Here is a 24,756-nt window from a genome sequence, read left to right on the forward strand (position 1 = left end):
TTAGAAAGCACAGTCGGTAACCACACGATTGCCACAGGGATACGAAAGTCAATTTGAGGAATGTAATCCATAATGTTGTAAAGATGTTGTAGGGTATCCGATGGACACTTGTCTCATTAGGGAGACCACCTCAGGGATGATGTAGATTCCTGATCACTGCACTGTACACCTGAAGCTGAAGCTGAACAGTAATGAATGTCAACTACAATTTTATATGCATATATAATTACAAGAAGTGGAGTACAGCATAAGGAATAGAGACAGTGGAAATGTAATGGCTATATGCGATGTCAGAGGGGTAGTAGATGGGGGAGGGGGGTTGTCACTGGGTGAGGGATATAAATGACAAATGTCTAAGTATTACTTTGTTTTGTACACCTGAAACTAATAAAAAATGTAAGAAAAAAATAATAAATACATAAATAAATAAAAGTTTAAAAAAATAAAAAATAACCCCATGCTTACTGATCACAATCTTTATGGCCTAGAATTCTTTCCAGGTTACTGTCATCACTGCTCCTGGGTTGATGACCACATTGAAGAGCCACGTCGCCAGAGGGAAGGCTCCATGCAGACCCCCGGCACCATCACGCAGCCTCTGGAGGAAGGCCCAGATTTCCCTTAAATACCGCAGGCTAGTCTGAGAATGTTACAGCAGTTTTTGGAGGGGTTCTCAGACCACCTTCTCAGACCTTCTCAGACCACCAGAGCTCTGATAATAAACGCTTATTCTATGACCCAACTCCTGTGTCAGTCTATTGGTTGAGCGGTGCAGGCAGCACAAGCCCCGGACTCAGTTGACCTCCAGTTTCAGTTTCTGGCGACTCCACCAGGATAGGCTTGGGGCTCCTCCAGTAAGTCTTTCGGCTTGCGGAGGGTCTTGGGGGCTGACTGGGACTGGGCGGATTCCTTGGTGCAGGACTGACCTTCGGAAGCAGCTGCCGAGCGATTTTACTCACTGAGGTAGTGTTTGTGCCAGGGTCTGCCTGTCACGGACGCCTTTTCTGGTCAGTTGGGATAGAATAAGCATTTGCTCTGTTTCCTGCCTTTACTTACCGGTTCGGAAAGCAGGGTTGCCCCAGTGTGCGCAGCTGGAGGATTTTGCACTCACCATCCAGGGCTCCTGTTTGAGAGCCATTTGGGGGTCATGCTGACCCACTGGTGCCAATAGGTGAGGCTGCAATGTGCAGCAAGGCATAATACCCCCACCAGTAAGGGGCTCTGGTTGCAGGCTCATTCTGGTTCTGGAAGCTCTTGTGGTTGGCAACCTTGTTCCTCGTGAGGTGGGGCCCATCTGCCGCACTGCAAAAGCCACTACGTCCGGTTTTGGCCTTTGGGCATCTGGTGGTCTTATGGCCACATCTGGTTTCTGGTTCTAGTCCACTGGTTGACTGTCTGATGGTTGACAGACCATGTATATGGAGTAAGATAACATCCTATCCCAATTTGGTGCCTGACCAGGTTCAGTTTTGGTTTTTGTATTTGGATCCAAGCTAGGTTTTCTGGTTTTGTCTATCCGATTCAGGGAATAGTTGGCTCTGTGTGTGTGTGTGTGTGTGTGTGTGTGTGTGTGTGTGTGTGTCAAGTGCAGCTGTATCGAGCTCCAAAATTGGATCTAAGGTTTCAGTCTTGGCCGGGAGCCAATTAAGCAAAGTATTGGCAAAACTAAGGCTATAAGCTGTTGACCAAAAATAAATGAATGTTTTATTGCAACACTGTGTAGCCAATGTATATATTAGATTCTGGGGAATGCTGGCTGCTCAATGGTTCATTGAATTATTATACTACTTTGCAACTGGAATTGTTCTGTCAGAGGGCTGGGAAATGGGATGACATACCTTATGTACAGATGTTTATGAGTTTCCATAATTTGGAATGTAGCAAAGAGGGAAACAAGCTGATGGTTCAGAGGCAGACTGCCTCAGTGCCAGAAGCAGCAGCTGTCCCAAGCCCTGATTCTAGGCCAGGGGAGCTAAAGGGTGAGGAGGAACTCAACGTCCTGGCCGCTGAAAATCTATACCCCGGATCTCCGAGCGGCCCCCACTGCCAGGCATGTCTGAAATCGACGGGTTGATGGAATGGTCTCCCCCTCTCCTACCAGACCAGGTACGCAATTTGGAGTAGGGCTAGGGAGCCAAGGGGCCACGGCAGGGCAATACCCAACTCTGGCTGTCAGAGTTGGTCCTGGGGGACCATCTACCAGATATTGTTGGGCACATACTCCTTTTTCTACCTCAGATTTAATGAATTGGAAGAATCTTAACCCCTCTTATCGAGAGAGCCTCCAAAAGATGACTGATCTGAAAGAAGGAAATACAAACTGTAACGCCAAACTGAGGGAGAAAATGAGTCCAGGGCTTTGCTTGAGAGGGAGGATCACAGATAATCAAAAACAAAATTCTGCGGCCATTTTTCTCATAACTCAGTTTTATTTTACATTAAAAAATATTGCTCAAAAAAAAAAAAAAAGATGACTGATCTGATCTCCTCGGCCTCCTCTCACCCACCGCCCCACCTGGGCAGGTTTACAAGCCCTGCTCCACATGCAGCTGACGGCGGACGAGCAAAGGCTAGTGACAGGCAAGGCCACAGAAGAAGCTGAGAGGCTGCACCAGGAAGACCCTAATGGGACCCCGACACCAGACGGGGCGATCCCTCTGGTGGAACCAGACTGAGACCCCGCGGATGGGAATGGTCAGTCCAGATGAGAACACTCCCGGCCATGTCTTATGCAGGGGCTACGGGAAGCGGTGCCGAGACAAAAGAGCTTAAATATGGTGCAGTCTGTCCAACAGAAACCAAATGAGGACCCCTCAGAGTTTTTGGAGAACATTTACTAAGCCTACAGACAGTATACTGATATTGATCCCCCCGTGGCTGAAAAGTCTCGTTTGATCAGTATGAGTTTTGTCTTCCAGAGTACCCCAGACATCCAGAATAAACTCCCGAAGTTAGATGGAGTCATGGACATGCCACATGCCCAGCTTATATTATAGGTATTGCCTACAAGGTGTACAATAGCTGTGGGTACCAAAAGGCTAAGGCCACCACCATTTTTCTAAATCAAATAAAGGGGTATGAGCCATGAAATATGAATAGGCAACGCTTGGGCTCCCCAGTAGAGAGAGAGAGAGAGAGAGCAATGTGCCTATTGCAAAGAGAAAGGACATTGGAAGAAGGAGTGCCGTCACAGAGGGAAACCCAAGGGTCAGGAAGCACCAGTAACCCTGATGGCCTAAAGGACGGCTGGCTCAGAGGAAGAGTGATGGGTTCCGGGGTCTCCTCCGTTCCCCAAACAGACCTTAGCGATCACCCCTAAGGAGCCTCGGGTACAACTGACAGTGCGGAACATGAAAGCAGACTTTCTTTTTGATCCTGGAGTTCCAAATGAGATGATTACTGGACTTTTGCAACAAACTTTTCAGGTCACTGGGGTGACCTGGCAAACTAGAACATGAGCGTTTTCTGCAACCATGACAATGTGTACTAGGAGACACACACCTGCAACATAAGTTTCTATATATGCCTGATTGTCCAATACTCTGCTGGGCCCGGATTTACTCTCAAAACTGCATGCTCAAATAATCTTTGTTCCTAAAGCAAACCAGCTCCATCTACAGATTCCGATTGAAAACGTATATCGACTCCAGAAGCTCCTGGAAGACCTGACTACAACGCTGGAGAACAGGTTAGAAGATTCTGCTTTCTTATTCTGGGTCAATCCCTCCGTCTGGGCAGATGAGAGCCCTGGCAGGGTCAAGAACAGTGAACCAACAAAGATAAAACTGAAGGAGGGGGCACGAACTCCCGGGAAAAGACAGTACCCCCTCAAAACGGAGGCCTTGAAAGGCATCCAAACTTTCATTCAGAAAGTCAAGGATTTGGGCCTTATTCAGCCCTGCCAGTCACCATATAACACCTTCATTCTGCCGGTTTTGAAACCTGAATCTCAGGAATACCGGCTTGTTCAGGACTTGCGAGCAATTAAGGAAATTACGGAGGATATTCACTCAACTGTACCTAATCCATACACCTTATTGACTGGCATTCCCGGCACTTCCCAGCACTACACTGCGCTGGATTTGAAGGATACCTTTTTCTGTACACCTCTGGACCTACAATATCAAGAGTCGTTTGCCTTTGCATGGCAAGACCTGGATTTGCTAGTGAGGACGCAATATTGCTGGACTGTGTTGCCACAAGGGTTTAAGAACTCCCCCACCCTCTTCGGGGAAGCCTTGGCCCATGACTTGTAGGCCTTGCAGCTAGAAAAAGGAGTGCTTCTGCAGTACGTGACTGATCTGTTAATCACTGGTGACTCTGAACAAGATCGACTAAACAATACAGTAGAGACTTTAAACCACCTGGCAGAATGTGGATACAAGGTTTCTTAAGAAAAAGCCCAGATATGTAAAAACTGGGTCACCTTTCTAGGATTTCTTCTTGAGCCCAGAAAGAGAAGCCTCCTCAAAGACCGGAAGGCTCTAGTAACAGGGCCGAGACTCCCACAGGTAGGAGGCAGTTACAAGGATTTTTGGGAATGGCTGGATTTTGCAGGATTTGGATTTTTAATTTCAACCTCATCACCAAGCCCTTAAATAAGGCCCTAAAAGGAGAGGAAAGCTTGCCCCTGGATTGGACTCCTGAACGTCCAATCGCCTTCCAGAAATTAAAAAGGCTCTTAGGCCCTGCTCCTGCTCTTGGGCTACCCAATGTGTCTAAGCCATTCCACCTATACGTTCATGAGAAACGAGGTTTTGCCCTGCGGATGTTAACCCAGATGATTGGGACTATTCAGCAGCCAATAGCTTGCCTTTCTAAGTGCAGGAATGGCCCAGCTGCCTATGGGCCGTAGCTGCCACCTACAAAGGGACTGGTCCAGGAGGTGGAAAAGTTTTCCCATAGATAGCGAATGACCATACTAGTGCCACACCAGGTATTGACACCTACTGGAACAAAAGGGCAGACTGTGGTTAACAGCTGGACGGGTGCGCAAATATCAAGCCATCCTGCTAGATAGTCCGAACCCCCACCACCAGACTGTCTCTGTCCTAAATCCAGCAACACTGCTACCCTTTCCCCACAAACCATTAACTCATGATTGTATAGCAACTGGAATTAGTCTGTTCCAGTCGCCCAGATCTATAGGGCCAGCCCATCCAGGACCCAGATTGGACTGTTCTTGTGGATGGAAGCAGCTTTGTTGACAATGGGAGACAAAAAGCAGGGTATGCGGTGGTTACTCTGGACCAAATGACAGAGGCCTGACCTTTATCGGCAGGTATGCCCGCCCAGAAGGCTGAACCCATTGCACTCAAACAAGCCAAAGGAAAACGAGTCAATATTTACACTGACTGTAAATCTGCTTTCCTAGTATTACGTGCACATGGGGCCATTTGGAAAGAACATGGCCTCCTTACAGCTGGGAAGAAAGAAATAAAACACACCTCAGAAATTTTACATCTACTTGAGGCTGTCCAAAACCCACCCAGGTCGCCGTAATGCATTGCATGGGACATCACAAAGGTGGAGACCAATTGGCAACAGGAAACAGATGGGCCGAGTTTGCAGCCAAGGAGGCAGCCCACCTAGATACAGTTATGGCCCTGATTCCCATGAGAGATCTCCAGAAGCACCAGCCTGCCTATTCCGAAACAGACCTGCAAGAGGCAGCATCCAAGGGGGCTACACACAAAGTAGTTCCACAGGGAACAGAAGATAAACTTGAAAGGGAAAGTCTTCCTCCCCTCCTCACTCCTGCCATTGATTCTCCAAGAAATACATCAGGCCACACGCTTTGGGAGAGATGCTTTACTTGATTATGTAGCCCCCGAATCACTGGAATTCACTTGACACAAACAGCTCAAGATATTATCAATAAGTGCTCAATTTGCCAGAAAAATAACCCAAAAGCACATTCAGACTCCAGAGGCCAAGATTGTCAACACAAAGGCCAGCTGCCCTTTGATGACTAGCAGATTGACTTCACTCAAATGCCCAGGGCACAGGGAAATTACCAGTACCTGCTTGCATGCGTACTTTCTCAGGCTGGGTAGAAGCATTTCCTACTCGAACAGAAAAGGCAGCCGAGGTAGTCAAGGCACTACTCTGGGAGAGCATCCTCAGGTACAGACTCCCCCGAAGTCTGCAAAGTGACAATGGACCATTGTTTATCTCAGCCATCACCCAAAATATGAGTAAGCACCTAAATATTACCTGGAGACTTCACACACCATGGAGGCCCCAATCCTCAGGCAAAATAGAAAAAATGAATCATATCGTTAAAAAGGCCATAGCAAAACTCTGCCAGGAACTCAGCTACCATGGACTTAAGCACTACCACTTGCCCTGCTGAGGGTCTGGGTGGCTCCCCAAAGCAGGGTTAAATTAAGCCCATTTGAAATTGTTTATGGGAGACCATTCCAGGCCCTAAGAGACATAGCTCCATCTGAGTTTAACCACCATTTACATGTTAGGAATTATCTTAGGGAACTTACCCAGGTAGTAGAGATTTTCTCTTAACAGGGAACAGGCCCCATCAGAGGGACCCTACCATCCTTTCAAGATAGGAGACAAAATACTGCTCAAAACCCGGAAACACCAAGGACCTGCAGACCAGCTAAACGAACAGTGGACCGAACCTTGGATTGTGCTGCTGACCACAAACTCAGCCACCAAACTTGAGGGATTAACCACACCAGAATAAAGAAGACAGAACTGGAAGACAGAAGAGAAGATATTGCAACATGGAAATCTACGCCCTTAGAGGACCTCAAATACTTGTTCTCATGGCAGTTCTCCTAGGATGTTCCTTGGAGGGACCAATACCACTTGCAAGGAATAAAAATGTCTGGGCCTATCTGGCTAAACATGTACTTAATAGCTCTGATTTTGCCTTTCAGGAGGGACGTATGTAGCACAGACCTTCACCTCCTGCTTAATAGGAGTTTGTACCCCACTAGGGACTATCAGGAATCACACAATGTTCCAATCTATTGACAAGTGTATATCATACTCTGACATCTATAACTGGGGTCCTGTCGTCACCAGGAAGGACAAAGCTATGTTTTCCTTCAAGGTCTCGGCCGTGACCCCAGCAGAGGACTGTGCGATGTTTACTGGTTGTACCCACTCTTGTTTTGTTGTTACAGCCGACGCAGAACTAAACTGCAGTTCCACCATCTTATCAAGTTATGCCAATGGACATGTTAAGTTCCTCAGCTGTGGAAGAACTGTCTATTCTTATGTGCCTACCAATAGTTCAGGAGGGCCTTGTCCCCTGGGAAGACTTACTGTTTTTCTGCCACAGAGACCCCACCAACCAGACAATCACAGGGAAATTGCTCTAGGCCTTGACTGCAGTAGCGAACTACACTTGTTTAGTCCAGTTGAATATACTGCCTTATCTCTCTTTGTGATGCCAGTTATGACTATTGCCCTGAACATAGAAATAAGCAGAATGGTCTGCTCTACAGTAAAAGCCCTGAATGCCACCTCTTAGGCCTTCCATGCTTTCGGGGAAGAACGAGGACAAGTTAGAGAGGCCGTTCTTGAAAATCTCACCGCTATAGATTATTTGCTGCTAAGTCACAACCATGGATGTGAGGAATTCAAAGGACTTTGCTGTTGTTGTTGTTTTTTAAAGATTTTATTGGGGAAGAGGAACAGGACTTTATTGGGGAACAGTGTGTACTTCCAGGACTTTTTCCCAAGTCAAGTTGTTGTCCTTTCAGTCTTAGTTGTGGAGGGTGCCGTTCAGCTCCAGGTCCAGTTGCCGTTTTCTAGTTGCAGGGGGAGCAGCCCACCATCCCTTGCAGGACTCGGAATTGAACTGGCAAGCTTGTGGTTGAGAGCCCACTGGCCCATGTGGGAATTGAACCGGCAGCCTTTGGAGTTAGGAGCACGGAGCTCTAACCACCTGAGCCACCGGGCCAGCCCAGGACTTTGCTGTTTTAACCCTACCAAAAACTCCCAATTAATTGAGGGAAGGTTAAAAAAATTCATGATCTCGTATCTAATATGAGAGAAGGTTTTTTTTTGGTTTGGGTCTATCCCAGTTTATCTCCTGGCTCCCCAACCTTGCGGTTTAAGGGAAGCATCTCTCATTTTTCTTTTGTTTATAATTGTAGGGCTTATGTCTTGCTTCTGTGCTCAATGTGCCCTCGCTTATAGGTCTGCTGCCAGCTGGCTGCCGAAGGCCCGACAGACACCAGAGGCTTGAGACTTTCTTCAATGTCACAGCAACTAATTTCACCTCAAACTGGTCTCATAGATATGGACCTTGCCTTTTGACAGTGGGGAATTGAAACAGGGCCCAGTTGCAACCCACACAGAACACGCCTCACTTTTCCCTGACCTATAGCTTAGTATTAGATCAGCACCCCTATAGTAGAGGCCTTGCTGCGTCCCCGGCCTCACCGTTCCTTGACCTGCCTAGAGCTTAACATTAGGTCATCCCCCTGAGGCTTGAGCTCACAGTGTCCCCTGTCACACCCAGTTCTCTGTTGTAGAAAATTACCCTGAAATTTATGATTAATGCCCCTTGCTTACTGATCACAATCTCTATGGCCTAGCATTCTTCCCAGGTTACTGTCATCACTGCTCCAGGGTTGATGACCAGAAGGAGAGCCGCATCGCCAGAGGGAAGGCTCCATGCAGATCTCCAGACTATCACTCACACAGCCTCTGGAGGAAGGCCCAGATTTTCCGTTAAATACCCCATGCCCAGTCTGAGCATGTGAAGGCAGTTTTTGGAGGTGTTAACTCACTGCCTTCTCAGACCACTGGTGCTCTGATAATAAACGCTTATTCTACAACCCGACTCCCGTCTATTGGCTGAGCGGTGCAGGCAGCAAGAGCCCTGGGCTCGGTTGACCTCCAGTTTCAACTTTATTTCACTGAAGCATCGTTAAAAGCACTACGGGTATACGCCATTTCTTGGGGAAATGAAACCTGCAGAAGTTACAGAGTACTGCGTGTCAGTAAATAGACCATCACAGGTCTGCAGTGGGTTGTGTAAGTGCATGTGTGTGTGTGTGTGTGTGTGTGTGTGTGTGTGCATGTGTTTGTATGTGTGTGTATATGTGTGTGCATGTGTGTCTACCTATGTGTGTGCATGGGTGTGTGTACATATGTGTGTGTGTGTGTGTGTGTGTGTGTAGCAGAACATGATGAAATGAAGTTCAGCAGAAAAACAAGGCTTTGTTTTGTCCATCATTGATCTGATCCTACTCAGGAACTGCCCCACTTAATAAGAGAGGGCACACACACAGACACACAGACACAGAGACACAGACACACAGACACACAGACACAGTCTCTCTCACACATGCACACACAGCCCTTCCCAATCACTGCAAACACTCCTTCAGTTAAATTCCGTCTTCCAGGGACCCCTCTCCTTGCTGCTTCCCAGGATGCGTCCAGGGTGCAGGGAGCAGGTGGCCAATGTGACCAGTGGGGGATGAACGGCTCTGTGTCCTCCCGCTGGACCCTGGGTCTGAGCTGACTGGGCCTGTGCAGTCTCTTCTTCAGGTTGTTGGAGGCCCCGCTGATGTCTGTGCCCAGAGGTCATGGGGTCCACTCTCCGTCTGCTCCCTCAGGACCTGGGGAACCTCCTGGTCATCTCAACATCCACTGTATCCCAGGGGTTCAGAGGACGTGTCCGAACATTCACTCCTGCCTCATCTGGTCTAGGTCAGATCTTCCCTCCCACCACACGGGACCCCCTGACGCCCCCCTCCCCCCGGCGTTCACCCCAACACACCTCAGGGGATTTGGGGGTCCCAATGCACAGTAGAGCCCCCTCCACCTGGCCATGCTGAGCCACCAGGAGTGCTCATCATGGCTTGTCCTCCAGGTGGCACCTGGGGCCACGGAGCAGGAGGGACGTCCTTCCAGACAGGAATGTCCCTGCATCCCATGGCCCTGTCCTGCCTCCTGTGTCTGGCAGGTCAGAGGGTCAAGTAGAAAAGACTAGTCCTGACCTGGGCTCTTCTGTCTTCTCCCTGAGACCCCTCCTCTCCCCACCAATCCCACGAGATGGGAGAGGTTTCTGTCTTATTTTAAATTTCTCCCAAACCATGTCTCTTCCCACTGTGTCCTTGCTGCCTGGACTCAGGACGTCTTTTCACTGAGCTGTCTGTGCTGTGGGCAGGGGTTGTAGAACTCTCAGGATTCCTCTCTCTATGAATGCAGCCTCTGCAGCCTCTCCTCTGCTCAGGAGCCCTGTACTCACCTGTCTACCTCGGATCTGAAGCAGACAAGCCAGAGTTTAGGGGTGTGACAAAAAAAGGGGTCTAAGGAAAATAACCCCATAGGGTGATCTGATCGTAGATTCCTAGCTGGGCAGGTCAGGGCGGGGAGTCTCGCCCCAGGCCTACACTTGCTTTAGTAGAAGGTTTAGCTTTGCCTCCAGCAAGTCCTTTGTTTCTGTGCATCTCATTTAACACACCTTTGAAATGTCCCCTTTCAGACCTTTCCTTCTAAAGCACTGCCACCCTCAAAAGAGCACATCATCTTAACTATCCTGTAATCTGATCTTCTTTACAGTCCCTCCTAATCTCAAATGCATTAAAGAAGCTGCAAAACTGTCATTCTCTGGAGCATTTGAGATCTTTCTCCCTGAAACATGTCATCAGTTTGGCTCAAATAAACTCATAAAAATTCCCTACAGGTTTGGACATTTCTTATGTTGACACGGGAAATGCACCTGATTATTTTCGTCAATGGACTGGGCGTAGGGCCCTGAGAGCTGATAAAACACTGTTTCTGGGTGTGTCTGGGAGGGGTTTCTGGGGGAGATTAACTTTGATTCTGTGGAATGAATGAGCCACCCTCCCCAGTGTGGGCAGCACTACCCAATCCCCAGAGGCCCCAACAGAACAAAAAGGGGAAGGAGGGAGCATTCTGTCTCTTTTTGAGCTGGGAGAGGGGTAGAAATAGGAATGGCACTGCTTGCTATTACCCCTACTGACCCACTAGCAAAATTTGTGCCTTCTGTACCTGCGACCTTATGCTCTGCTGGCCTAGAGGTCTTAGTTCCAAAGGGAGGAATGCTTCCACCAGGAGACACAATAATTATTCCATTGAACAGGAAGTTAAGATGGCTGCCCAGCCACTTTGGGATCCTCATGGCTCTGAATCAACAGGCAAAGGAGGGAGTTACTGTGCTTGCTGGTGTATTTGATCCTGATTACCAAGGGGAAATTGGATTGCTATCCACAATAGAGGTATGGAAGAGCATGTCTGGGATACAGGCGATCTCTCAGGGCGTCTATGTATAACCATCCCCTGCAATTAAGGTCAATGGAAAACCAAAACAATTCAAGCAAGACTACTAGCAGCCTAGACCCTTCAGGAATGAAGATTTGAGTCACCCCACAAGGTAAGAAACCAAGACCAGCTGAGGTGCTTACCCAGGGCAAAGAGAATATGGAATGGGTAGTGGAAGAAGGTAGTTAATACATTGCAGCTAAAACTATGTGACTAGTTACAGAAACGAGTGCTGTAATTCCCATGAGTATTTCCTCCTTATTTTGTTATGAGTATATATATATATATATATATATATATATATATATATATATATATCCTGTTCTAGGGAACAGGATAGTGCATTTTCGGTTTGTTGTTCGCAGGATAGTAGTATCACATTAGGTGGAAGTATATACCCTGTTATTATCTTTATCTGGAGATTAAGTGTGAATTAAGGAGATGTAATGGGTGCCAAGTTGACAAAGGGTGGACTTGTGATGGTTAACTTTGTGTCAACTTGGCTGGGTGAGGGTCAGCTCTGTGGTCAAACATTATTCTAGACATTTTTGTAATGGTGTTGTGGATGACATTAACATTTAAATTGGCAGACTTTGAGTAACGCAAATTGCCCTCCATAATGTTGGTGGGCGTCATCCAATCAGCTGATGGGCTCAATAGAACAAAAGATTGACCTCCTCTGAGCAAGAAGGAATTCTGCCAGCAGGCTGCCTTTGAACTTGAACTGCAACATCCGCTCTTCTAGGTCTCCAGACTGCCAGCCTATCCTTCAGATTTTGGACTTGCCAGCCTCCATAATTACATATATATATATATATATATATATATATATATATATATATATATATATATATGATTGTTGCACAAGATTGTGAATGTACCCAATGCCACTGAATTACGGGTATGCACTTTTATTTATTTATTATTTATTTATTTTCAACTTTTTTTTATTAGTTTCAGGTGCACAAAACAATGTAATAGTTAGACATTTATCATTTATATCCCTCACACAGTGACAATCCCTCTCCCCCCATCCACTACCCCTCTGACATCGCATTCAGCCATTACATTTCCACTGTCTCTATTCCTAATGCTGTACTCTGCTTCTTGTAAATATATATATATATATATATACACACACAATTATAGTTGACATTCACTATTGTTCAACTTCAGCTTCAGGTGTACAGTGCAGTGATCAGGCATCTACATCATCCCTGAGGTGGTCTCCCTAATGAGACAAGTATCCATCAGATACCCTACAAAATCTTTACAACATTATTGATTTGGGTATCCACTCTTAAATGGTTAATGTTATGTTATGCGAACTTTACTCAATGAGAAAAAGAAATGTAATGATGTAATGTTTGTAAAGCAGGCAGCACTGCCCTGACGTTTTATGAGGGCACTCTCATTGCACTCATAGTGTGTATTCATAACATACGCAGAGAAGACAATATTATGACTAATCCAAGTCCAGGGTGCTTCCATTTGTGCTTCCTCTGTGCCTGTCCCAGTGTAGAGTGGGGGGGGGGGAATTGTCTTTTCCAGATGACAGCATTCTGTGGTCAAGCTGACCCTCATCTATGTGTTGAGCCTCCCTGACTCCTGAAAACTTGTGTCTCCTTCTCTGGGTGTCCCCAACACCTCTGGACCTGTATCTAGATACTCTCCCTAATTCACCCATCAGGACCCAACCCAGGGGGGAGGGGGGAGGGGGCAGTGTCGGCTGTCGCTGTCCATGGTTCTGATGGGGTCTTTTGCTGTTTGAATCGAGTTTCAGCACCACGGTCAGATCCTATTGGGGGGCAACATCATTTTCTCTTATCCCAGCTGGCAATTTTGCATTGGCTGAGCCCCCCCACCTTTGGTTTTCCTATATAGTCTCCATGCAGGAATCTAATAAAAGATATTCAGTCAGAGCAGGAGAATAAGTTGGAAAAATACTAGGGGATGACAGTAGTTGGCATCAGTCCAGACTCCCCTCACAATCCGTGGATCTCAAGTGGGGACAGAATTTGGGAGTTCATGGTGTTGGCTCTACACTTAGCATCACAAGCATTGGAACAGCCCAGGGTGTCCAATAACATTAGTTCTCCCCTATTTACTGCAGAACGTCTCTTACCTGACCAGGTTCAGGATGCCAACCATTGGGTGGCTCCAAAATGTAACAGATGGGCTCACAGCAAACCGGTTTCAAACCTAGATGTGCCTCTTGCTAGCGCTGTGCCCTCGGGAATATCATTTTGCCTTCTGAGGCTCACTTTGCTTTCCTGTAAAATGGCAATAATGATGGTGTCTGTTTCATAGGAATCTTTGGAAGATTCATGGTCAGAGATTATTATATTCTGCCTCACATAGGAAGGAAAGGTCTAGAGCCAGGCAGCCTGGGGTCTGATCACAGCTCTGCACCTTGTTAACTATGTAATTTAGGGAAAGTCACCCACATGCCTCTATTTTGTCCTCTGTAGAATGAGGATCGTGCTAGGACCTCTTCACAGGGTTTTGGTGAGAAACTAGTTTGTATGTGTGATGTGTGGAGTAAAGTGGGCAACATAGAGTTAGCATTCATCAAGAGTGTGAGATTTTGTTACTATTATTGCCATGACCACCAAAATCACCCTAATGGTTATGTGCCTTGACACAGACTGATAAACCTCCTGTGTTCAGTAATGATAGCTACTTTCATGGATTATGGAGAGGACCCTTAGACATCTGACACAGGTGAAGAAACTGACACTAAGAGTTAAAAAGTGACTTGCTTGGGGCCACATGGCAAAGTTGTCGGGACTGGGACTCAAAGCCAAGCCTGTCTGATGCCAATGTGTGGGTTCTTGCCACGATCCCACCTGCCCACATTTACTGTCAAGGCAGGAAGGACTTTAGGAATCTCCTCCACCACCCCCAGATGGAAGACTGAGGCTCATGGTACTATGGTCACAAGTTGCAGCCATTATCTCTTGGTCCTTTCCTATTTCCTCAGCTTTTCTAATTGTACCAAGATACCTCTTTCTTTCACAGAACCTGCAATAGGCCCCCAAGGACTTTTCCTGGTGAGGTTTGAGGGCAGAGGAGAAGGGAACTGCAGATAATCTGAGCACAGGGGGCAGAGTCACTGGGAGACACGGTCACTGTCAGACAGCTCACCTGAAGAAGGAGGAAGCTGAGACACATCACAGGGAGCTCCAGAGACAGAACTCAGCTACTCTTGGACGTGCCAGACTAGCTGCAGTCCACTCACTAGCATGTCGGCTTCTCCTGGGGCTCTCTCTATTGAAATGGTCCTAACTTACTTCCTCTTTTCTGCTTCCCTCTGCATCCCTCAGCCACAGCAGCCACGTGCCTCCCCGACACTCTCCAAGGGCACAGTCCCTCCTCCCTGGTCACCCACTGAGACTCACCTCTTCCCACGCTGTGCCCTGCCTCGGCCGCGATCCATGTGGGCCCCCCTACCCCCCCCCGGCCCTTGGGGGGTGGGTTCCTGCGGCCCACAGGCTGACACTCATTCCCTGAGTAGGAACTGTCAGAGTCTGAGTGGGAGTCACTGTGGAAGAAGCACAAAGGTCAGGCCCCACCTGGCTGCACAGGTCACTCACCCACAAAGCTGGCTCTGCTTCAGTCTCTCCTGGACATGGTCTCTAGCACTTTCAAACACCTGCTCCTCCTCCCAGTTCTCCACCTTTGTGGTGGCCTCACATCCCCCAGGACTTGCCCTCTTAGGGTCATAGGGTAGACAGAATGCACCTCTAAGGATGTCTAGGCATGAATCCCTGAAACCTATAAATACGTTGCATCACCTGGTAAAGGGACTTTGCAGGTGTGATTAAAGTGACAGACCTCAAAATGGGGAGATTATCCTGGTGTGATGGTTCCCTTTTATGTGTCCTCTTGGCCAGGCTATATAGTTTCTGGTCATTGAACCAAACACAAACCCAGGTATTGCTGTGGTTAACACCTACAATCAGTCGACTCTAAGGAAAGGCGATTACCCTTGAGGATGTGGGCAGGACTCCGCCAATTAGTTGAAAGGCCTGAGGATGAAGAAATTTTGCCTCAAGACTGCAGCATCCTTTCCTGCCTGAGTTTCCAGTCTGCCCTACAGATTTGGGGCTTGCCCGCACCTAGCATTGCAAAATCTAATTCCTTGCAGTAAATCATATACACGTGTGTGTGTATATTACTTAGCTATAGGTAATTTACTGATTACCAAGTAATACTTAAATACATATTCGTTACCAAATATATATGGATATGTACTACTTGCTAATCAGTAAAAGTACATATATATACTTTTACTGATATATATATATATATATATATATATATATATACATACATACCGTGGTATATATAATTTTACTGGTATATATATATATATATATATATATATATATATATACACCGTGTTTCCCCGAAAATAAGACCTAGCTGGACAATCAGCTCTAACGCATCTTTTGGAGCAAAATTTAATATAAGACCAGGTATTATATTATAAGACCCGGTCTTATAGTAAAATAAGACCGGGTCTTATGTTAATTTTTGCTCCAAAAGATGCATAACAGATGATTTCCTGGCTAGGTCTTATTTTTTGGGAAAAACAGTATATACACCGGGTGTGCCAAAAACATGTATACAAGTGGACACTGGTCAACGTTGCTCAAGCAGTAGTTCACCATAATCAGAAGTGTCTGGACGCTGATGGTAACCACTTTGAGCACCTCTTGTAATTGCGAAGTCAAACGTGACTTGTATTCATCTTTTTTTTTTTTTAAAGATCTTATTGGGGAAGGGGAACAGGACTGTATTGGGGAACAGTGTGTACCTCCAGGACTTTTTCCAAGTCAATTGTTGTCCTTTTAATCTTAGTTGTGGAGGGCGCAGCTCAACTCCAGGTCCAGTTGCCGTTTTCTAGTTGCAGGGGGCGCTGCCCACCATCCCTTGCAGGACTCAAGGAGTTGAACGAGCAACCTTGTGGTTGAGAGCCCACTGGCCCATGTGGGAATCAAAACAGCAGCCTTTGGAGTTAGGAGCATGGAGCTCTAACCGCCTGAGCCACCGGGCCGGCCCTACTTGTATTCATCTTTTGTTATCTGTATGTATTGAGTATTACAATTTTAATAGTTTTTTCCTTTCCTAAAATGTGTATACATTTCTTGGGGCACCCTCTGTATATATATATATATATACTATATATACATACACACACACACACACACACACACACACACACACACACACACGGTAAGACAATTAAGTTCGCGAACTCACCCTAGAAAAAGTGCCGCATACCTCATTGCTGAATATCACTACAGTCACCTTCGAAGTACTCCCCTTAGGAAGATTTGCACTGATGCCAGCGCCTAGTCCACCCTTCAAAACAATTTTGGAACTCTTTTTCTGGAATGGCCATCAGAGCTGTTGTATTACCCTTGATGTCCTAAATGTCATCAAAATGTCTTCCTTTCAATATTTCCATTATCTTTGGGTAAAGAAAGAAGTCATTGGGGGCCAGATCAGGTGAGTAGGGAGGGTGTTCCAATATAGTTATTTGTTACTGGCTAAAAACTCCTTCACAGATAGTGCTGTGTGAGCTGGTGCATTGTTGTGATGCAAGAGCCATGAATTGTTGGCGAAAAGTTCAGGTCATCTAACCTTTTCACGTAGTCTTTTCAGCACTTCCAAATAGTAAACTTGGCTAATTGTTTGTCCAGTTGGTACAAATTCATAATGAATAATCCCTCTTACATCAAAAAAGGTTAGCAACATCGTTGCAACAATTTCACTAACTTAATTTCCGACCTTGTGTGTGTGTGTGTGTGTGTGTGTGTGTGTGTGTGTGTAGTATATATACATATTATACAAAAAGATATATATCTTAACTAGAGAGATAGCTTCATTCTATACTTAATAATACATATGGAGATACATGTGTCTGTCTGTATGTATATGACTCCCACTGGTTCTATTTCCTGGAGAATCCTGATACACCTGTTATTCAGGTGCACCCAATGTAATCAATCACATAAATCCTAAAAGCAGAGATCCTTCCCTGGCTGGAGGCAGGAGAGAAGGAGCAGACCCGCAAATAAGGGAGATTTCAAGCATAAGAGAAGAGGGACTCAACCCAGTGTTGCTGGTGGAGAGCCACATGGAAAGAACAAGAAGGATGCAGGCAGCCTCTGGAGCAGACCAGCCCCAGCTAAGAGCCAGCAAGAGCCAAGGATTCCAGTCCCATGGCCACCAGGAACTGAATTGAGTCGGGAAGAGGACCGGTCCAAATAAGGGCACAGCTCTGCTGGCACCTTGATTTTGGCCTCCTGAGACCCACAGGACCCACCTGGACTCTGCCCAATAGCAACTGTGAGATAATTAATGTCGGTGGTTGTAACCATGTGAGTTGTGGTGATCTGTGATGGCAGCAATGGAAAACTAGTAGCATTGTCCTTGGCTCCTCTCTCCTGCAACCCCATCCCTTTTCATTCCCAAGTCCGAGTGAGCCTGCCTCCTGAATCCCTTCTGGTCCATACCTTCCTCTCTATCCTTGGGCCCCCACCCCAACTCAGACCCAGGGTTCGAATATGAGGCTAAGTAAATAAATAAATAAATAAATAAATAAAATTCAGGGGGAACCAAAGATTCAGTCACCACAGCCCACAACATTGTAATGCAGCAAATGAATAAATGGAACAAAAAGAATAAGTGACACATCTAAGAGGAGCAAAGTGTCAAACTTTTAAATGAAGACGTGATCTGTGTGATTTTTCCTTTAGCCTCAGGCTCCAATACAGTTCATCGCAACCCTGACCCTGTCTTCATTTGAAGTTTTAGTACTTTGTTCACTATGGACCTTTTTTTTTGCATTCTTTTTAAAAATAATGCATTAAGATATTATTTATCTTAAACAAAATGTGGTCTACCCCTACAATGGAATATGATTCAGATATAAAAAGAGTGAAGCACTGACACAGGCTACAACGTGGCTGAACCTTGAAAACATGAGGCTACTTGAAAGAAGCCAGACACAAAAGACCACATATCAGAGGATTTTATGTATATGAAATATCCAGAACAGGCAAATTCAGAGACAGAAAGCAGACTAATAGTTGCCAGGGGCTGGGGGAGCAGGGAGAATGGGGCATGACTGCTAATGGGGTTTCCTTTGGGGGAGATGGAAATGTTCCTGAGCTGCACAGAGGTGGTGGTTGTACAGCACTGGGAATGGATCAAATAAATGCCACTTTAAAATGGTCAACTTTATGTTCTGTGAATTCTACATCAGTAAAAATAGTTAATAAAAATCTGTTTCTGAAATATATTATTTATCTTGGTTACTGAGTTTTGGGTGACCACCCCAACCCAACCTTAAATTTTGCTCTGGAATCAAGTTCTAACCTTGCTCCTGCCCACCCTGCCTCAACGTGGAAGCCAGGAAGGGGTGGGGCACTTTCCACCACCTGGATCTGACTGCATTATTTCTGTCCCATACATACCCTGCAGCTTTGGTCCCTGCAGCGTCCAGGACAAAGCCTAAGCTCCTGATGGCTTTGGAGTTGATCTCTCTAGGCAAACAACACATCACCCAACACATCACCTTATGCCTCAGTGCCCTCTGCTCCACCTGGCCTTCAGGCCTGCTCTGAATTTTCTTCCTCCTCTCCAGGATTTATAACCCTCCCTCACCACTACTCCTTCAAGAGTTTGTTCAAGCCACACTTCCTTGTTACCTGTTAACTGTACCTCTCTCCTCTCCAGCCCCACAACCCCAGTTCCAGCTCACAACTGAGCCAGCCTCCTCCCTCCATCCAGAGGCCTCTACCTCTCCACCCTCCAGCCAGCCTCCTTCTTGGGGACTCTGCTGTCCTCCGTGTCAGGCCCATCTTCACACTGACCCCTGAGGGAAGTTCCTAACACCTAAATCTGACCCTCTTCTTGTCACCCGTAGGCACAGGCGCTCAGGTGCTCAATGTTGTATTGACCTGACTACGGACAAGCAGCTTCAGGCAGGAACCTTCAGCCAGAGAAGTCTCCTCAGCAGTCTCTCTGTCTCTGTCTCTATCTCTGTCTCTATCTCTGTCTCTCTCTGTCTCTCTGTCTCTCTGTCTCTCTGTCTCTCTCTCTCTCTCTCTCTCTCTCTCTCTCTCTCTCTCTCTCTCTCTCTCTCTCTCTCTCTCCATACACTCCCAGAACAGCTGCAATCTGGAAGAAATTACTGTTCCAAACACCCAGACTTCCCCAGTTTCAGGAAATTCCAAGCTGGGCACGGGGCGGAGCCGGATTGGGGGGCGCGCCCTGTGCATCCCCCACCCCCTCTGCGTGTCCTCCACGCACATCCAGTCACGGCCTCCACCCGCCCCCACACTCAGCCCCGAGGGGCCTCAGGTTTTCCACCACTGCTTTCTAGTCCTTTAAATCCTAGAAGCAAACTTTTGGGGGATAAGGAAAGCTGGGCGGGGCCTGCGCCTTAACCCTGTCTGCCCCAGACGACTGAGCTGGACTGGGCGGTGACGCCGCGCCCGTTTGGGCTTCTACCATGGCCCCCGAGAGGGGCTGACATTTCAGTCCCGGTGCAGGTAAAAAAGGGACCGATGCCAGGGGTGGGGCCCGGATTCCTGGGTCTGAATGGGGGAGACACTGGGACCCCTGACTCCTGGGCTGAAGAGTAAGAGCTGGCAGCCAGGACTCCTGGGACCTGGACAGGAGGGGGGCCTGAGGAGATGGCACCGTGGGCCGGGACGCCTGGGTTCTGATCCCCTTCCAGGTTCCGCGTGACACTTCCTTTGCCAGGTGAGATCCGGCCGGGAGGCAGGAGGAAGAAAGCGCGGGCCTGGGACCAGGAGGCCCAGGCGGGCTCCGAACCCAGGACACCGGGTCCCAGCTTCAACTGAGCCTGAGCGCGCGGGCCTCCCTCAGCGCGGGCCCCCCTCAACGAGGACCACGAGGTAAGTGAGGGCAGTAGTGGGCCGGAGTCCCCAGTCAGGTCCAGAGGGAAGCGGACCTAGGGCCGTAGAGACGGCGGCCGCTGAAGTCTGGGCCGCAGCCACGTGGCCTCAGGAAGCACGTACTGCAGCCCCCAGGGACCGGGGTCTTCCCCTTTAGGGTGCCCCACCGCACCTCGCCGCGTCTCCCACGCGGCTGAGAACCAGTCCGGCCGGATTCGGAGCGGGTTGTTATCTCTGTCCTGGCTGGGCTGGGGCCGGGAGATGACAGAAGAGAACCAGCTGTGCCCCCCACCCCCACCCCTACAGCTGGAGCGCGCTGGAAGGGGAAGAGGCGGATGGGGGCGGGAGGAGGGCCTCAGCCCCGGGCGCGAAGGCAGGAGGCCGGTGTCCCATTTTCGCTATTGCCTCTCTGCCTGCTTCACGTTTGTCACAAACAACGGCCCCTCTGTAGGAGCTTTGGCCGAGTGACGGACTTTTTCTGAGTATGATCTCATTGCATCCAGCACAGAACTCTGCTCTAGGGAGATTAGAGCCTCTCTTTAAGAATACACGAGGCTCAAGGCTAGGAGAAGTGGAGCGACTCGCCCCACGGTCTCAGAGCTGGCAGAAGAGGTGGCATTCAAAACAACAAACAAACTAAAAACATTTACTTCATTGTTCTCATCTGGAATAAATAAAAAGAAAAGAGAACCAAACAGGGTCATGGGTGTAGGAATCCCTGGCCTTTCTAGCAAATCAAAACATTCTTTCCATGGGATGCACAGAGCCTGCCCTATCCTTTGGGGGCTATGAGTGATCAAATATCATCCTTATACTCTGGAATTCAAGTGCTGGCATCCAAATCCGTCCCCCAACATTTGCTACTGTGTGACCCAGGGTGTTACTTCACCTCTCTGTGCCCCAGCCACCACATCTGTAAATCAGACATTATAACACTGGTCTCCTCTTTGGGTCGTTCTGAGGATTACTTGAGTTTGTTCGTCTGTGTAAAGCATGTAGGCGCCCGCCTGGCCCAGAATAAGTGCCTGGGAAGTAAAATGGGAACATCCTGAGTGTACTTTGTGACCACCCCCAGCGTACACGCACCCTGATTCCCGTTTTTCAGCCAAGCAAACTGAGATTTAAGGTTGAGGACGTTCAGGGTGCTACAGAAAGGAAATGGCAGCCCAGGTGTGTTTGATGTCAGAAACCAAGATCTTAATGTGCTGCCAGGTGCTGGAAAATGACGGTGACATCACCTGTTAGGGAAATAGGAGGATGGGACAAGGGGCAAACTACGGCTTTGCCAGGAGAAGCAGTGCCTCAGAGCTTCCCAGAGAGACGTCCCTTTAAAGGGCAGCAGGCAGTGAAAGCAGTGACTCTGGGCTCTGAAGACCCACAGAGCTGGTTTTGTGACCTCCAGCAAGTCACATACTATGAGTGTGTTTCCTTATCAGGAACATGAAAGAATGACCTGAGGTGGGACTCCACTGAACATTTATTGAGCATTTTCTGTGTGCAGGGTACTATGCTAAGACTTTCATGGGCAATATTTCACCTATTCTTTCAAAGAGGTTATGAAGTATCATACTGGTATCATTCCATTTTTGAGATGAGGTCAGAAAGGTTAAGTAACTTGCTCAAAGCCACACAGCAGTGGGGAAAGGCAGATCCAAACCTGGGCAGCTGGCTTTCTGAGTATTGCTCTTGTCACCTATAACTCACTGCAGTGTAATAATGGGCACTGAGAGAGCATTTTTTACTTTAAACTGTGAATTGATATTCATTAATGAATGTCAGAGGTCAGCATTTAAAAAAAATATAAAATAGATTAGAATTGAAAATATCCAAGTGCCTAGCATGTTATAAGAGTAAGTCTTGTTTTGTACAATTTTTGTTTCCCTTATGTGGAGGGCAGGGGGTGATTTTGTGCCAGGTTGCAATAAAAATATAGTTGTTAATCTAGGTGGAGGTCAGAGAAATTTGAGAAACATTGTACAGGTGGTGAAACAAAACTAGTTTTCCCAGAAAAATAAATAAGTGTGTGTGTTTGGGTAGGGTAGAGGGCAGTTCTCACAACTCGTCCATCTACAATTATTTTGAATCCTTTTGGCTTTACTTTTTGTCCACATTATCACTGATAGTGCCCAGGGTGCTTGTTACTAAAAGAATAATGCTGGCTGTTTAGTCTCCCTTGTAGGATTTTATGAAATCTAAATTTTGTTCCACTGTGGTTGTTTGGGAACACTAGCACTCACAATTGGCTGGCACTGTTACAAATATCATTTTCAATATAGTTTTCTTTGACTGAGCTTTTCTGTGTGCCCTGCAAGGAAGCTAGTGCTATTTAAATCATTTTACAGATAGGAAACAGAGAGAGATGACATAATTCATACAGCTGGCAAAGGGTGGGGCCTCAATTCAAATAGAAAGAACGTCGTTCATTATAACAGTGACTGTTATTACAAAGGCACAAGGTCATCAGAGTCCCTCCCAGAATTCCATGAAAACAGGCAAGTTCCAGGATGTGGGCAAAGGTTGGCAGACATTTCTGTTTATCATGAATCGCTGCAGCCACATGGCAAGAGGGCATCTAGTTAGTTTACAGTTCACAAACTGCCAGATTCAAATTTATGCCACTTTGCCATTTTTTAACATAGATAAATCTGCATTATCTTACAAAAAGTGAGACTTTGTTTCTTTCAAAATCAAATAATTCAAATTAAGACATGCTGTGCCTGTATACAGATTCCCAAGTCCACCCTAAAACTCCCGACTTAGAATCTTCAGACAGGCCTACAGTCAAGATTTTTGTGTGCTCCAGCCAAAGCCTTTATGGGCCCCTTCGTATACATGAAATTGTATTTTAAAACTGCACTGTTACAAAGACATTTTATATATATATATATATATATATATATATATATATATATATATATATATATATATATATACATTTAATAAAATAAAAATAATGCACACATTTAAAAATAAATTCAAACATTTCCACGTTTTCGCTGGCCTCTGAAAATGTGTGGGCCCTAGGCATGGTGCCCTTTGCACCCACTGGATGCAGCCAGCCCTATCTTCAGGAATCTCTATGTGTGAGGAGCTGGAGTTTCTGTCAAGTTTGGGAAGCACTCTTGAAGGTTGTTCATTGCCTGGCCTCAAAGAAGCTCAAATGTTAATTCTTAGTGGAATCAGCACAGCATGTGGTGATGGGCAGACCTAAACTTGAGTCTGAGATGTGAATCAGGCAGATGCGACCTCGGGGCCTCTGGGAGCTTGTTTTCCCACCTATAAAATAGTAATAATCCCTCCACCATCATCCTGTCCCTGTGGAGGGCGTCCTGGGAATGGCTGCCTAGACCCCTCGCTGGGGGTCGGCAGGCCTAGGGCTAGGGCGCTCCCTCCGGATGGAGGCCGGGCTGACACGTCCCTACCCTGCAGATGCCTGTGCTGAAGCAGCTGGGCCCCGCGCAGCCCAAGAAGCGGCCAGAGCGCGGCGCCCTCTCCATCTCCGCGCCACTCGGCGACTTCCGGCACACGCTGCACGTGGGGCGAGGTGGCGACGCCTTCGGGGACACGTCATTCCTGAGCCGCCACGGCGGGGGGCCGCCCCCTGAGCCCCGGGCGTCCCCCGCAGGGGCCCCGCGCTTCGCACCACCGCCCGCCGTGCCGCAGCACCCGCCGTCCGCCCTCCGCGCGCCCGCACCCACTGACCCGTTGCTGTCCTTCCACCTGGATCTGGGCCCCTCCATGCTGGACGCCGTGCTGGGCGTCATGGACGCGGAGCGCCCAGGGGCTGCTGCCGCCAAGCCCGATGCGGACCCCGGCTCTGGGGAGCAGCACCCCAGGGCCCGCTGCCGCACCAACGCGGACCTCGAGCTGGACGACGTCATCGGCCTGTAGGCTCCCAGTTCCTCGCGCCCTTGCGGTCCGGCACCCCACTTCTTTATACATAAACGGCCAACTTCTGTGCCCAGATTCTGTCTGTTCACTTTGCACGTGTGAAAAGGGGGTGATGGGGTCCCGGCGCCATTAAGAGTCTGGCATGTCATCTGGAGCTCTGGTCCCCGCAGAAACCAGACCCGCCAGGGCGAGGTCGGATGATGGGCCTGAAGTCATGGGTTGCAGCCCCTTTAAGAGAGCTCGGGGACGTGGTTAGGAGGACCCCTCCCAGGGACCGGGTCCCGACGGGCCGTTCCCACAGCTTCATTCATTCATCCTGTTGACAGTGCCGCTACCGGCCGGAAGCGGTCCTGCGCGGCCTGACTCGCTCCAGGGGCCGGGCCAAGTGCAGTGGACCCTGCCCTTTTCCCTGGGAGCAGCATCACAGGAAAGTGGAAAAGGCGTGGTCCACTGGAGGAGGGCCTTTTGTTCCCCCGAAAGTGTGTCGGCCGGAGGACGAGGGCGGCAGCAGCGTCAACTCTGGGTGACGAAGTTCGGTCTTGAGCCTGCAGTTTGTCTTGTTATCCGAGGGTGACTACCCCGGGGACCAGGGGGTGTGGCAGCACATGCAAATCATAAGGTGGGGAGCAGAGACAGGCTCACTAGGGGTCCA

General features: G+C 47.9%; 1 protein-coding gene across 1 annotated transcript; it reads left to right on the forward strand.

The window, feature by feature from the left end:
* Nucleotides 1-19,585: 19,585 nt before the first annotated feature.
* Nucleotides 19,586-24,179, forward strand: CDC42EP5 (CDC42 effector protein 5). Its single transcript, XM_019718648.2, has 3 exons — nucleotides 19,586-19,844; nucleotides 20,059-20,213; nucleotides 23,643-24,179. The coding sequence occupies exon 3, from the start codon at nucleotides 23,643-23,645 to the stop codon at nucleotides 24,102-24,104; it is 462 nt and encodes a 153-aa protein (XP_019574207.2). The 5' UTR covers nucleotides 19,586-19,844; nucleotides 20,059-20,213; the 3' UTR covers nucleotides 24,105-24,179.
* Nucleotides 24,180-24,756: the final 577 nt, after the last annotated feature.

The sequence above is a fragment of the Rhinolophus sinicus genome, linkage group LG11, assembly GCF_036562045.2.
Source record: "Rhinolophus sinicus isolate RSC01 linkage group LG11, ASM3656204v1, whole genome shotgun sequence".
Classification (NCBI taxonomy): Eukaryota; Metazoa; Chordata; class Mammalia; order Chiroptera; family Rhinolophidae; genus Rhinolophus; species Rhinolophus sinicus.